A 15,440-nucleotide genomic window follows, 5' to 3' on the forward strand; every position below is an offset into this window, starting at 1 on the left:
CGGGATGGGCTCTTATCAAATCAGATGTACAGTAGTACATTTAAACGTTATGTATTTCGCTCTCACTTTGCAATAAGTCTTATTAAGCTCCTTTCTCTGTATATGTTGTAATATGCTACTATAAGAGTTCTGTCTGCATTTCATTCTCTATATGTAGTAATTCAATAAGTCTGTGACAAAAACCTTAACTCAACCAATAGGAATATGGTTAAATGAATCCAGTTCATTATACGTGTCATTTAACAACTTGATTTGTTTGTAGAACTGAACCGTTTCTTGAATTGAACCGTATTCTTTTAATAAATTAATAATTTATTAAAAGAATAAATGTCTGTTTGTGCAAAGTGAATGGATATAAGCAGGCTGAACAAAAACAGTGAGAGAAACAAATAATGCAGTTCCTTTTTTTATGATTGCATTATTCAAGTTAAATCAAAAATGAAATTCTTAAATAGGTCATACGTAAATACACAATGAATAAGATTATACATTTGGTCCATACCAAAGGTCGTTAAGGGAAGTCGTGGCACTCGGCGGCCATCTTTGCAACGCGCCTCCGGACATTTACGGTAAATTATTACGTAATTCAAACAAGACGTGAATGGGAATACTGATTTTTCTACAATCCCCTGTTAAAATCCCAATTAAGTGGCACATAACGTTTGTTTCCTATTATCAAATTGCGCTTAAAAACATTCTTTTTCATGTCGCTTCAGATAATACGCATGCGCAAAGCTTCGCTTGGGCGGCAATGGCAGTGACGCATCTTGTTAATATTAATATCTTGGTCCATACGAAATACATTGAACATGTCATTTGGGACTTCAGTGCATTGGATAGTTTTCATTCAGGTTTGGGGAGTGAAATCACTGCATCCCATTCTTCATTTACAATACATTTTAGAAACATACATTAATCACGAATGAAGGCAAATATATAAAGTTCTTGATTCACATTCCCTTTCTCATACACAAAATGTAATTTTCTCCATTACCAGCATGTTAGTACTGTTCCTCTTGGCACAAAGCGTGATAATTCATCACGTAACATCAGGGAAATAAGAATGACTATTTTCTATCCTGACCTCCAATTAATTCTGACCCGCTAAGGCCAGCAGCTACCTGAAATCACTCAATTGTTTCTTCATGTTCCAGTAAGACGAGAGTCAGCGGCAGCGATGACACACCGGCTCAGAGCTTAGACTGAGGTTGGGTGCCGCCAGGGTACTGCGGCTGTGCGTAGAAGGCCCATTCTGCCCTGGGGTTGGCGACCCCTGCGATAGGGGCCTGTATGCAGCAGGGTGGGATGTTGAAATCAGCGACCACCTTCAATGCATCATCTTTTACTGACCTGCACAGCTCCAAAAGCTTCAAAACAAGCAGACCACAATCACATGAGGGTTAATGCAGCACAAGCATTACACAACCAGAAGAGCAAACAGAGCAGCACTGAATATCAGCATTGTTGTAATCCAGCTGCTGTTATTCACGGTTATGCTGATATTCAGTATTCAACACCACTGCCTTTATACAACATTTATATAAAAACAAGTTAATGGAGTAACTGACTCTTTGCTTTTTAACAATCATATTTTTTAACAATTGCAAATTGTGTAGTATTAATATTCTACTGTGTGTAGCAAACAAATCTGAACTGCAGTGAAAAGTTGCATTTTTGTTTTTTAAAAACAGTCCTGGATTGCTGCTTGTCCAATCGAACAAGTGTGCAAAAACCGACTTGTTGACATTACTGTAAACAAGATTGGGTAAATTCACAAACATAGTGTACCACATAGATGTAAACCTACATTTGTTGAACATACTCTTGTTACTGTTACTTGGTCTATTGCAACCCCCTCTGGTGGACATAAATGGATAATGCAGAAACACTTTTTGTATTTATATATATTTTTATCCCTTAAATATTTATAAGATTAATATTTTACAGGGTGGTTTCCCGGACTAGGTCTTAGTTACATTAGAACATTTAAGTAGTTTTTACAAAATTGACTTACAATAAACATTACTTCTGTGCATTTTAAGAGGAAACAATAGCGCTGATGTATTTTAAGATGTGTTCGTTCAAGCGGTTTTCGGTTTGGACAACTCTTAACCTTTATTTTTGTCTAGAACTGGTCATAAAGGAACGGTTTACCCAAATGAAAATTCTGTCTTCATTTAATCACCCTCAAATCTGTATAAATTTCTTTGTTCTGATGAATATGGAGAAAGATATTTGGAAGAATGCTTGTAAACAAACAGTTCTTGGACCCCCTTGACTACCATAGTAGAAAAATTGCTCAATAAAATGTATTTGTTCTGTTGAAGACAAAAGAATATATTTTGAAGAATGTTGGAAAGCAAACAGTTTTGGGGCACATTTGACTTCCATTGTCATTTTTCCTACTATGGTGGTTAATGGTGGCCAAAAACTATAAAGTATAAAATAAATTTATACAGATTTGTAACAACTTGAAGGTGAGTAAATGATGACAGAATTTTTATTTTTGGATGAACAATCCCTTTAAGCCCTCTACAGGAAACCCGTACAACTTTTAAAGCGAACTGCAAAACTGTTTACTCGGCACCATAGTTTTCCAAACTAGGGCTATCACAATATCAGCCTTTTACTTAAAGGTTAATGTGATCAGAAGAATGTTATCGCAACAATGCAATCAAATTCATCTTTAATTTTGTGTTTTCTAATTTTTTGACCAATGAATCTCAATTAAAGGGATGGTTCTTCTAAAAATGTAAATTCTGTCATCATGTTGTTCAAAACCTGTATACGACTCCTGTGGAACACAAAAGAAGATATTTTGAGAAATGTCTCTGTGGTTTTGTGTTCATACAATGGAGGTCAATGGGGTTCAATGTTGTTTGGTTATCAACGTTCTTCATAAAATCTTCTTTGGTGTTCTGCAGAAGAAAAAAACATTATACAGGTTTGACATGAGAATATTTATTACTGGGTAAACTATTCCTAAAATTGCAGAAAGCTTAGTGAGCCGTTAACATCTAAATAAAAAAACTAAACTTATTTAAACTTTAACCTGTTATATCAACTACCTGTGTAGAGATTGAGAATCATTCATCTCCTGCGATCGCTTCATATGTCACGAAGACATCCTGCGTGACTCACTAAACCGGCAATCGCCTTTCACATCACCTGACAAAGAGTTAATTTATCGTCCTGACACCTCAGATCCTCCTGGAGTATTCCACAGCGCAGATGAAAGACTGATCTTGCGTATGATGACTTTAATAACCTCGCACAGTGAAACCCCCTCATTGTTCTGTTTGAGAAACACTCGCTTATCTGTTCAGTGTTTACGCTTGAAATGTGTTTGGACATGTTTTGCTCAATAGCCTTCTGTCCAACGAAGAGCCTGAGGTATGTCAGACCTCTCTTTCTCCTGTCTGTCTGTCTCTTTCTCTCTACAGCTAAGATAAAATAAATTAACTATGTGAAAAGGAGACATTGATTGATCAAAAAAAAAACCCCAGAGATAAGGAAAGTGTATGAGAGAGAGAGGGAGGGGGCAGGAGAATAAACATAGAAGTAGGAGAGATAGACGGAGTAAAAACGAAAAACTTTAACATCATTGGGTTTCTCATGTTGATGTATTTCTGCTGAGATACAGATAAAGAAATTCAATTAAACCTAAATTAAAAGTGTCGTATTTATTGTGCCATTAATGACATCTGACAGAACTGTAAGGGTGCAAGGGTGTTCAGAGATGTTTTAGCAGGTTGCTGTGACGTTGCCAGGGTGTGGTTATGGTATTCTGTGTAGTTGTGTCAATAGGTTTACTGGCCCACATATAAAGTTTTCTAGACACATCCCAGATCCCTCCACAGGATCTCACGTCGATGAGATTAAATGGAGAGCAAATTGAAATTTTAGATATATCTCCTGATATAAAGAGGCACAAATGTCATTAGAGTTTGAGAAGAGATGTCAACAATGTGTCAAACTGAGCTCAGATTGGTCACGTCTGCAATCAAAAGTCAATATTACTGAAGATCTCAATATCAACTCAAACGTTTCATTAAATTTACTCCAATCCAGATTATTTTAACCTCTACTGTACAATCTACATTCACTTTACACCTCCATCCTCTTATTACTCATATTTACGTCTTTAAGCCATTTTAGAAAAAACATCTGAGACTAAATTGATAAATGAAACCCATGCTGAGAACTCCATCAAATGTTGAGCCATGAAAGAGCAACATCCGAGCAATACCAACATCTTCTGGTACAGTAAATGAATCATAAATGATGCTTTCCTTAGTAAACACCATTAAACAAACTCTGACGGAAGGGTGAAGAATATCAACAAAGGCCGTTAAGACATGCTGAAACACTTACACCGTATAATCTCCAACCATCGTTCACTATAATGAACTGGAACAGGGTTGTAGCACCAGCACACAGTTATTGAAACGCTCCTTCACAGAATCTGAGAGAAGTTGTGTGAGGGGCACGAGGGTATTTACAGAGGAAATAAACTCAGACGTAGCCCGGGGCAAAAAAAGCAAATGTGTTATTACAACAAAAGCAAATGTTGTCATTTACATTGTTATAAATGAAAAGGGTTCAAGTTGAGAATAAATCCTGGTCTATGGGGGTTTATTAAAATGACAAGAGTGATTTATTTATGATAATATATCGGAATTAAAGAACAAATCGCAATTAGATAGCAATGAGCTCAAATGAAGAGTTTGTTTCCAAAATGAGAACTCATTTTCAAAAAAAAGTCAAAACTCGTGTTTTTTATGTTATCATGTTTTATTGTGTTAGTTAGCTGTATTTTTTATTATTATGGCTTAAATCAAAACAAACCAACTGCAGTTCAATTGATATTAATTTGAATGCACAATAAAAACAACTTTTTTTTTCATTTAAAAAAAACGGAGTTATCTCATTTTGAAATAAACTCTTCAAACGGAGTTTCTACTGTATTTCAACATATCAAAGTCTCCAATTTCTTACTTCCCCAACAACCGACTCATTTGCTTTTATTTCGTGCATTTCTAAAGAATAAATATCTGAGAAGTCCATTAAATCTCCTGAGCTTTAAAGAAATGAAAGAGCAATCACTGGGCAACTTACAAACGTTCTTTGCGATGACTCATATTACACAATGCTCATATTTAAAAAAGCTGCGCACCGACTGTCTGTGTTTGTGTTTTTAGTCACTGAAGCACGGGGGTCTGTTAACAAATGTAATGACAGGAGTGTGTGTACAATAGAAGTCATTCTAAAGAGCTGGAGCCACACACAGAGAAATCACACGTATGTGCTAGTACATCATCCACAGATACAGACCACACGCACACACACACGCATTAGCAACTAACAGGTCATGGGTTCGATACCCTGGGTTCGATTCAAGCTGCAAGTTTTGCACTGTAAGTCGCTTTGGATAAAAACATTTACCTTTAGCATTTAATACTGCATGTTTTCTATCATCACAGCACAGAATAATCTTTCATGTAGGTCTTGACTCATCTGAGATTTTCTAGAGAACCAACTTGTGGTCTATCGACTTGTCTCAGATGTTTCTCATAGAGAAATCAAAATCACCATACACGAGTCGACTGCTAACATACAGTAAGAGTATGGAGCTACAAAATGAATTCTGAAATCTTAACTCAAATAACACGGGCTTGATGATAAAATAATGAAATTTGACTTCACATAAAAACGTTTTGACTGCGTACTTTGAAACATTTCTCTTCTGAATACCTAGAAAAGATTACTGGGGCTTTTTTGTCAGGAAACACTGAGTAGCAAAGAGATTTGCAAAGTTTCCATTGCTCTGCATTTTACCTCACTGCTGTCTATTGAAAAACAAGACATTCATACGTACTTCAGATGAAATGGTTTCATGATTTGAATAACCCTTTCATCTGAGTCTCAATGTTTAAAATGAGACGAACAAATTTGTTTCTTAAATTACAAAGCATTAAATGCTTTTAAAGGAATTCGACTTAATAATGGAATTCGAGCTCAGAATAGATGTGAACTCCATTACACGTATAAAAAGCATCTCAGGGTAAGACGTCAATGGTTGATAAAATGACAAGAACACATTTCTTTAAATTCTAGGCAAACGTGACTACATTAAGTCTAACAGTTTCCATGTTCAAGTCTGAACTATTGATAAAAATTGAGTTAGTGACCCTAAACCTTTAAACGCTAGGGTATATATTGAGATACTATTAAAGAGCTCTCATCAGCAGTTTGCTTTCCCATGGGTGTCTTTAAAACAACTAGACAGCAGCTAATTATAAACATACGCGACAGGGTTATTGCTGTGTGATGCTTTGCAGCCTGTCACATGATAAATGATCTTCAATAAGCTATTGAAAGCGTATAACAATAGTACATATGAGCGCGCTGAAAGGAACCGTAAGCACATGCCTTCAGTCACGTGCGGCGGGCGCTGTAGTCGGTCCGGGGCTGATGGGAGCACAGAGGGGCTTGTTTGTACGGAGTGAACGGCTGTGTTGGGTTTGTTAAAGTGGTAAACACGCGGTAAAGCACCTGCTGACTGCATACTGACAGACTGGTGTCGACTCGGCTGTCTTCTCGGTTTCTGTGTGGGAGAACCCTGCCGAGGCCGCCTGGCTGTTTAATCGCAGCTAATTGTGAACAACTGGACACTTTATGAGTGTGTGTCCGAGGTGAACGGCAGGGTGGTCAGTCAATAGCACCCCTCGGTAGTGTGCACATTCTGACGCTCTCCGGCTAATGAGCAAAGGGGTTAATAAAGAGATCTACTGTAATCTGACACAGTCTCAGATGGCCGACAGACCTTGAAGACTGACTGGCAGCGTGTAAAAAATGGTTGGGTAAAACGGGGACAAACCCAACTATGGGTTGAAACCACCCAGCATAGGTTAACTTAAAGGGATACTAAACACAAAACTGAAAATTCTGTCATCATTTACTCACTTTCGAGTTGTTTCAAATGTGTATAAATGTCTTTGTTGTGATGAACACAGAGAAAGATATTTGGAAGAATGATTATAACCAGACAGATTTTGCCCCCCATTGACTCCCATAGCAGAAAAAAATACTTTATATCTTTTTTTGTTCTTGAATTTTTTGTTCATTTTGAAGAATGTTGGACAGCAAACAGTTCTGGGGCACTTTTGACGACCATTGTCATGTTTTCCTACTATGGGAGTCAATGGGTGTTATGATCCATTTGGTTATAAGCATTCTTCCAAATATCTTTCTGTGTTCATCACAACAAATAAATTGATACAGATTTAGAACTACTCGAAGGTGAGTAAATGATGACAGAATTTTTTATTTGTGGGTGAAGTATCCCTTTAAACCCAGCGGTCAGGTTTGTCCATTTTATATCCCAAAAATGGTTCAAACCAATCCAGCATTTTCAAAGTCTGATGTGTCCGATGGGTTCCTGGTTACCTGACTGCGGATCTGTCTGCTGGCGTTGGCGGTCAGGTAGTTGTGCTCCAGGTACCACGCTCTCTCCTGGTACACCAAACTAGTGCCGTGAAGAAGACAAAACTGAAAGGGAAATGAGAAAATGTGACACAGAGCATCACAGATTCTGTGACAATTCTGTAGTCCTGTGTAGCTCAAATGGTAGAGCAATATGTTAGCTATACAAAAGTCGTGGGTTTAATCCTAGTAAATACGCAAACCATTTATTATAGTTCACTAAAATTAAAATACATCACTTGAATATTGTTGTAAATATTATTTGAAAAACTAGCTGAAAATGAGAAATGTTGCCTTGGCAATAAACTGTAATAAGTTTAAATTGAGACAGATTAAACCTCCAATGAAACTAAAATAACTCTGCTGTTTTCAGATTTACCCCAAACGTTGTTACAGACAGAGCCCGTGCAAAAAGAAAGCATCACTAGGTCTCTCTGCCAAAAGTAAATGGAAATATTTATTTTCCATACGTAAAGTACCCTACACAAGCTCTAGGTTGCTTGTCGTGTGCGCAGCTTGAGAGAGTACAGGAAGTCGTAGTGAAGATGAAGGGAATGGAAAAACTGTAGCGGTACGAGCTAATATCTTCTCCACAGAGGTGAGGCAAAAAGCAAACCACCCATCAACATCAAAGCTCTGGACAGGAAACAACACAACATGCAGAACGTTCAGCTTTAAAGCTTGGACACTGAGAGGAAATATTTGGCTGCAGTTTTAGCGAACAGCAGACCAGTCGATCATTTTTCATGGTCAATGTGAATATGATGAGTTTATTTCCAAAAAGAGATAACTCCGATTTCTATTATGTCATCGTGTTTTTATTGTGTCAGTTAGCTGTATTTTTTTAGTTATTATGGCTTATTACACGGCTCATTTGAATGCTTGATTCTGATTGGCCAGTTGCGACATTCCAATTTTTGCGACAATTCCATTTTCTAATAATAACCGCTGAAAACTAATAACACTCTCTAACCCGGATGCTGCCAATCATTTTGAGAGGGGCAGTTTAATATTACACAAAAATGAATTATAAATATGTCTTTTAATAACATATATGATATTATATTTACAAATGATTAAACCAATTTGCCTGTTCGTGACGTTTGAACGTCGTTTCTTACTTTAAAACCGAAACTAAACGGCTTTTCCTCGCGGAAGGTCAGCATTCGGTAAAAATGAGCTAATCAATTATTTCAAATTCACATTTTATGTCCAGTTTTTTTCTCATGTGGCAAGTAGCCGTGTAATAAGCGGGATAATGTACAAGCAGCCGGTTGTTATGGCAGAAATAAGCCCCTTCAGTGAGACACAAGATACCTGATCACACTGTCGGGGCTTATTTCTGCGATAACCAGCTGCTTGTACATCATCCCTTACTTAAATCAAAACCATCCAACTGCAGTTTGATTGATATTAATTGGAATGCACAATAAAACATTTAAAACCGGAGTTATCTCTTTTTGGAAAGAAACTCTTCATATAGCAAATGGCCTACAATCGTGCACGGTCTCTTTGTGTTTCGCTTTCTTCCTCATATGCAAACCAGAGAATTGATGACTCATCGCAGACTCTTATCGGTCTGGTGAATGAGGGTTTGCCTGAGAAGGAACTGATTTGCTCATAATTTAATCACCCTCATGTTGTTGAAAATCTGTATGTGACTCTTTCTTTATTCGGCAAATGCGTTTCCATCTCCCATTATTCACACATTAACCCTTTTTCGCAAAATTGAAAAACCACCTCAAGCGACAGTAAAAACATTTTGCGAATTAAGGGCTTTTAATTCAAAATTTGCCGTTTCCCGCTTAATGAGCTCTTCGTGTGAATTTATCGCTCGAGTTGACATTTTTCAACGCAGAAGAACCCATTGCCGCAAACGTGCCGCCCGATTCTTGTCATTTGCATCGCCTGCAGCAAGTTTGCGTCTATTTGCGTCTTTGCATTGACTTTGTATATAATTTACTAATTGAGCAAACCGCTTAATTCGCATTTGGGTTCACACCAAATGCGAACAATCGTGTTCCACGCTCTTTATTACTTGCGGGAAGTTATTTTCGCGTGAGTGACGCAATCTGACAAATATTTTCAATTTGGCCGGAAAGACGAGATTGACGCACGTTCGCAGCAATCGCGCTGCCTGATTCACGTCATTCGCATCGCCTGCTGCGGGTTCACGTCTTCTCGCGTCGTTGCATTGACTTTGTATGTAATTTATTCGCGCAAATCGCTTAGTTCGCGTTCGGTGCGAACCCCCATTACGCTGCCTATTCACCCCTACCAGTTTACCGGTCTTTTTAAAATAACCGTGTGCGTAATTGAACCGGTACACCGCCCAGCACTAGTAGGGAGGCGGTTTTCAACACAGATGTCTTTTTTTGTTCAACAACTCATATTTGCTTATTTTTGAGTTTAAAAAAAAAGTTATGGATTGCATCTTAAAGATGAAAACAATTTAAGTGAAAGTTGGATTGAACATCTACTTCCCTCAGTGGACATGACACTTCTGTCTGTGGCACCTCTGATAAAACACTATACAATGGCACCTTTCAAGTTTTTTTGCAGCATTTACATCAAACATCCACTAAACACCACTTAAAACATTCATCCATGCGTTCAGTCAGTTTTACATGTGAGAATGAGGAAAGATCACGTGTCTCATGACTGTCGATCGTACAACAATCATGACCCTCAGTTCCAAAACAGTGGCACAAGTTTGAAGAAACAGGTGGAAGTGAGGTTTTCCTGTTCCTCACCGGTGCGCTCTCTCGATCACACGACTGGCGTGACAGCGCACCTCATGACCTGCCCGAAACCAGGCCTTTTCTGTGATTTATTCTCGTTATCCTCTCTCCAGGGGGGCCCTGACAGCAGCCGTCGGCAGGTCTCAGATCAGTGCGGTTCTGCTCCGCTGCTCTGATGCTCATATGACTGCAGCGCACATGAGCAGTTGTGTTGCTGTGTCATAGCTGTGCCATTGAAAGTTAATGTGTATAACCGCTCGTAAGCCACAGCGACTGACTCGTTACCTTTGTTTTACCATAAAGCTGTGCCACAAACACTTAAAATACAATTCAAGCATCATTTAAGGCCTGTTCACACCAAGGACGATAACTAAAAAATATAAAGGCAATCTTTGCCTTTATGGTGAATCATTTCCTGTGACACAACTCCTGTAATTAAAAACACCCTAGCAATCATGTAGCAACGCTCTGACCACCATGGCAATAACAAGAGTAAGCACCAGTCATTTTTTGTTGAACTCTTCAGACAATATTGACGAAAAGACGTGATGACGTAAAAAGATGTTCAGCATTTTTTGCAAACACGTGGCTAAAGTGGCATCCTTTAAAATCTCCCTGTGAAGTTTTTTGAGTGGGCACGAGGCTGGTGTTACTGCTTCCGAGAACTTTCCATTGCAACCATCTGATGAGTCAAAATACGGCGAGTGTGTCGTACTGCGGCCGACAGGAGCGGAGAGGTCACGCTTCACACACGTACCTTATCGAGCAGGGCACGGTCGTCTCCATCGGGACATTCTTGAACAGCCAGGGCGAACTGCTCCAAGGTCACTTGTGAAAGAAAAACAGAAACTCACAGCATCAAAATAAAGTTAAAACAGATCCATCAAAACCAAATCCAAACTAAGCTTTGTCATGTTCCACTCTCACGAACATGTTTTTCGTCTTTAAGAACCGCCGCCTTCACATATGAAATGAAAGCGCGGGAAGCAGGTTTTAGAGTTCAGTAATATCGCGTAACCGGTTCACCCTGAAATTTATAAACCGCGATTAAACACAACTACCGTTGACCAATGTGCTGTACAAAGTAAAAACCCTTAACAAAATAAAAACAACAACAAAGTCACAGATAAAACTACAGAACATCAAGACAACTCCATCAACAACCATATATTATAAGACAAATCAAATAAAAAAGTAATGCAAAATCTGCATTACACTGTGACAGATTCATAAAATAATCTGATATGATTTAAGAGAGATAAGATCAAGACAGACTGAAGCGTTTAGAATGCACGTGACATCAAAACATTGAAAGAGTCATTCATGCAGCGCATGTTCAGAAATGCTTTGGAGCGCTGGGGAGTTTTGAGTTTTTCCTCATCTCGAGAGATCAAGGAAAGTTTGATTCTTCATTATATCAACCCTTTAACGCAGGCCAAGAGCAGTGACAACAACTCATTTGTGTCAGCATCATAGACTGTATTAAAAAAAACATGGATGTAGGCAGTGTTGGGTAAGTTACTCTGAAAAAGTAATTAATTACTAGTTACTAATTACATATTCAATAGTGTAATTAGATTACTGTACAAATGACTCTCTCCAAAAAGTATTTAGTTACTTATTACTAATTACTTTCTATATCCTGCATCAACCTTGATTAGTTAAGTGATTCAAGGATAGACATGAAAGGGCTCTTTTAATTCATTCAAATAAATAATATAAAACTACATAAAGTACTCTTATTAACTGACCAAAGTATTACAAATGTGAGAATTATACATTAAAGCATTCATTTTAAAGTTAGACTTTGAATTTTGATGTTAATTCCACTATTACACACATATATATTACACAAAAGTATTTAGTTTAATTACATCAAAAGTAACTAATTAAATTACAGAAAAAATAAGAGTAATCCCTTACTTGACTTTTTCAAGTGAAAAGTAATTAAGTTACAGTAACTAATTACTTAGTAACTAGTTACTCCCAACACTGGACGTAGGTTTGTGAAGTGCAATTTTGAAGCTTAAAGTGGGCAGAGCCGGTCGTCGCCATCTTGGCAGCGCATCACCGCACGTCACTCCCGGATAATAAAAAAAGGGCAAAAAGGCAGGACGTGGGTGGAGCTTAGGTCACTCAAGTGGCCACGCCCTTACTTATGCAGAATTTGAAGGCTTAATAATAATAATTGAAACGGATGAGATATTAAAAAATTCACCACCCTCACAGTTGTCATGAAGGGCAACATCAGCTATATAGACCAAAATAATTTTTTGTACCAGACTGTAAACATGTTTTTCTCTGCTATAAAATTGGGCATTTTAACACAGGGCTCAATGAGATCTGCTCTGTTTTGGAGCCAGTCAATGAATTGCAGTTCAAGTCACTTCCGTGTTGGTTTCACGTTGGTGGAGAGACTGGAAGGTTGCCGCTCGGTTAGCATGGAATATTTGAATGCCTCCAATGGAGTTTCCAATGGAAGATCTTTATCTTCATCATGATTCTCTTCCATACCGAATAATAAAGGGCAACTTAATTATGCATTCGTGTTTTTGACCGCTGTCGATGTGATGCACTGACTCAATAAATATTTGAAGAGTTTGTTTCCAAAATGAGATAACTCCGTTTTCAAAATGTTTAAAAAATCATGCGTTTTATTGTGTTAGTTAGCAGTATTTTTTGAGTCATTATGGCTTAAATCAAAACAAACCAACTGCAGTTTGATGGATATTCATTGGAATGCACAAAAAAAAAAACATGATTTTTGAGTCATCTCATTTTGGAAATAAACTCTTCATTTCATGACCGCTGTCGTGTTTTACAACAGTACGTGTTCAGATTGAATATCATAATTTAAAGCTCAGAATGGAAGTCTTGTTTTGAGGTGTGAATAAAAGCTCAATTGTTATCAGCTTCATCGAAGAGAAAATGAGTGCATGGTCTGTGTGTGTGGGCGAGGAGTGTGAGAGAATGGAAATTTGCTATCAGGGGAGAAAATACATCTACACACACAAAACCATACAGACATAGAGACAAACATGTGCGTATGGAAATACTCTCCACTAACACTGTTCTTTTGATTTCACCCGCTATAAAGCAAACCTGAAACTGAAATAAATGTAACATTGTCTTGATCAAAGATGGACTCTGTAGTATTCATGAGCTTATGAATGATGTACTGTAGATCTAACCCACCAAAATAATGACCTGTACACAAACACTGTTAATGTTTTGTACCTGCTGTTTGTTTTCTTTATGGACTTGTAATGTCACTTTTGGTCAAATGGCTTCCTGTACAGCAGGGTAATGGAATCCTAAGTGTAAAGTTACAAATTAATTTTATTGCATCAACAGTTGGTAAAAACAGCTTTTTGATGATGAACGTCTACTGTAAGTTACCCATTCTGATTTTTGTCAAATTTGTGTTTTGTATTAACGCTTATTCAGGGTTTTTCCTGGCTCAAAAAGAGGCGGGGGTGGTGCAATGCGCGTGTAGGCCTACCGTCCCTTTAAGTGACTTAACAAAACACTTATATTAAAGTTCTAAAAATTTGATGAAAATGACAACTAATAAGTTACATAAAACATTCAATTTATTCACCCGAACAGAAAAGTTGAAAATTTGAATACAAGCTTAACTAACTTTTCAGGCGATAATTAACCAGTCTTACTAAATGAGCAAAGTTCATTCACATCCTACGTTCTCTTGTGGTTCACTGAGCTTTGACTGAATCGCTGATCTCTTACATTCTGTTTAAATGAATCGGTTCAAAGGAGTCATTTGTGTGCGTGCGAGTCGGTCTGATCGCAATGTGCGTTCATACTGGCGAACTCGCTGTGTACAGTATAACGCTGATTCTACGAGCCAACTTCACAGCTAAAACCATTCCAATGATGTACAGCACGTTCATTTAGGAAACCTTTTCAAAAAATTGAACGTAAAACACATGAACAGCCGCCAAACACAGCTAATACAGCTCTTCTACTGAACTCTTCGGCGCCTCATTGTGCTGAAATGCCGCAACTGCAGTTACAAAAGACAGTCTGTTTAATACCCGCAGTGTTTTTTGTGAAGACACCTGACATAATTTTGCCGAGAGTCGGAGGCGGCACAAAATTTGGCTGAGGCGGCCGCCTCCTAATCCTCGATGCAGGAAAAACCCTGTTATTACAAGGCGTCGTTGTAATGCTTGATTCTGATTGGCCAGTCACGACATTTGCAGGTTGGTTATTCCCAGATAACAACCTCTTAAAACTAATAACACAGGGTAACCCGGATGCAGCAAATCATTTTGACAGTTTTTTTTGACAAATTAAATATAAAAATGTCTTTTAATAACATAGATGACTATATTTACAAATGATTAAACCAAATTGCTTGTTCGCGACATTTGAACATCGTTTCTTATCTTAAAACCAAAACTAAACTGCTTTTCCTCGCGGAAGGTCTGCATTCGGTAAAACTGAGCTAATAAAAGATTTCAAAATCACATTTCATGTCCGTTTTTTTCTCATGTGGCAAGGTGCCGTGTAATAATCGAAACCGTCCGGGTTTATTTCTGTGATAACAACCAGCTGCCTGTACATTATCCCTTACTAATAACACAGATGAACGTGTAAGTTAAGTGAAAAATGTCATTGCACTACATTGCAAAGCATCAGACTCATTTTTAATCAAATGATGCTACGAGCTTTTCTCACAACTCACTGTTACAAGTCATTATGTCAAAGACTTTTAATGATGTGTTGGTGTTAGTCGAATGTGTTTCTGGGAAATAATTGTGACCTTTTCTGTGAAAACCAGGCTGAAGTCTCATTTTTGACATGGCCTCACTCAGTCGATACGAAAGATGTCAAGGTTATGTTTTCACAGAGAGAGTTCATAGACAGCAGCGTAACTGAGATTCAAAGTGCACATTTGCGATTGACTGTTTCCTACATAATGTACAGTTCAAAAACACACGCATCATCAAATCATTTTCACTGAGCATGGATTAGATCCCATTCAACAAACTGACATTAAATGAGACTAAAACATTAATAATGTGTGAGAGTAAGACCAACTTCCCCATCTCACCTCTATGTATGTGCGCCGTAGCCAAAGTGGTCACATGATGCAGACAAGAGTTCCAAGCCATGAAAAACTCTTCTTTGTTTTTCTCCACCTGCTTGATAAAATATGAAAACTGTTGAGTAGGTTATTAAAATGTGTCT

The 15,440-nt window shown here is 37.9% G+C and overlaps 1 protein-coding gene across 2 annotated transcripts in view; it reads right to left on the reverse strand.

The window, feature by feature from the left end:
* Positions 1-398: 398 nt before the first annotated feature.
* The window catches only part of acoxl (acyl-CoA oxidase-like), a 31,615-nt gene continuing 16,573 nt past the window's right edge, over positions 399-15,440 (reverse strand). Inside the window, exons 16-19 of one of the 2 annotated variants that reach the window (XM_057342977.1) lie at positions 15,304-15,391; positions 10,984-11,054; positions 7,450-7,551; positions 399-1,367 (exon numbers count right to left, since the gene is read on the reverse strand). In XM_057342977.1, coding sequence (XP_057198960.1) covers positions 1,191-1,367; positions 7,450-7,551; positions 10,984-11,054; positions 15,304-15,391 — 438 coding nt within the window. In that variant the 3' untranslated portion in view covers positions 399-1,190. Of the gene's footprint in view, positions 1,368-7,449; positions 7,552-10,983; positions 11,055-15,303; positions 15,395-15,440 lie in introns of both variants that reach the window. The other variant, XM_057342975.1, reaches the window with a different exon arrangement.

This window comes from Triplophysa rosa, linkage group LG9 (genome assembly GCF_024868665.1).
Source record: "Triplophysa rosa linkage group LG9, Trosa_1v2, whole genome shotgun sequence".
Classification (NCBI taxonomy): Eukaryota; Metazoa; Chordata; class Actinopteri; order Cypriniformes; family Nemacheilidae; genus Triplophysa; species Triplophysa rosa.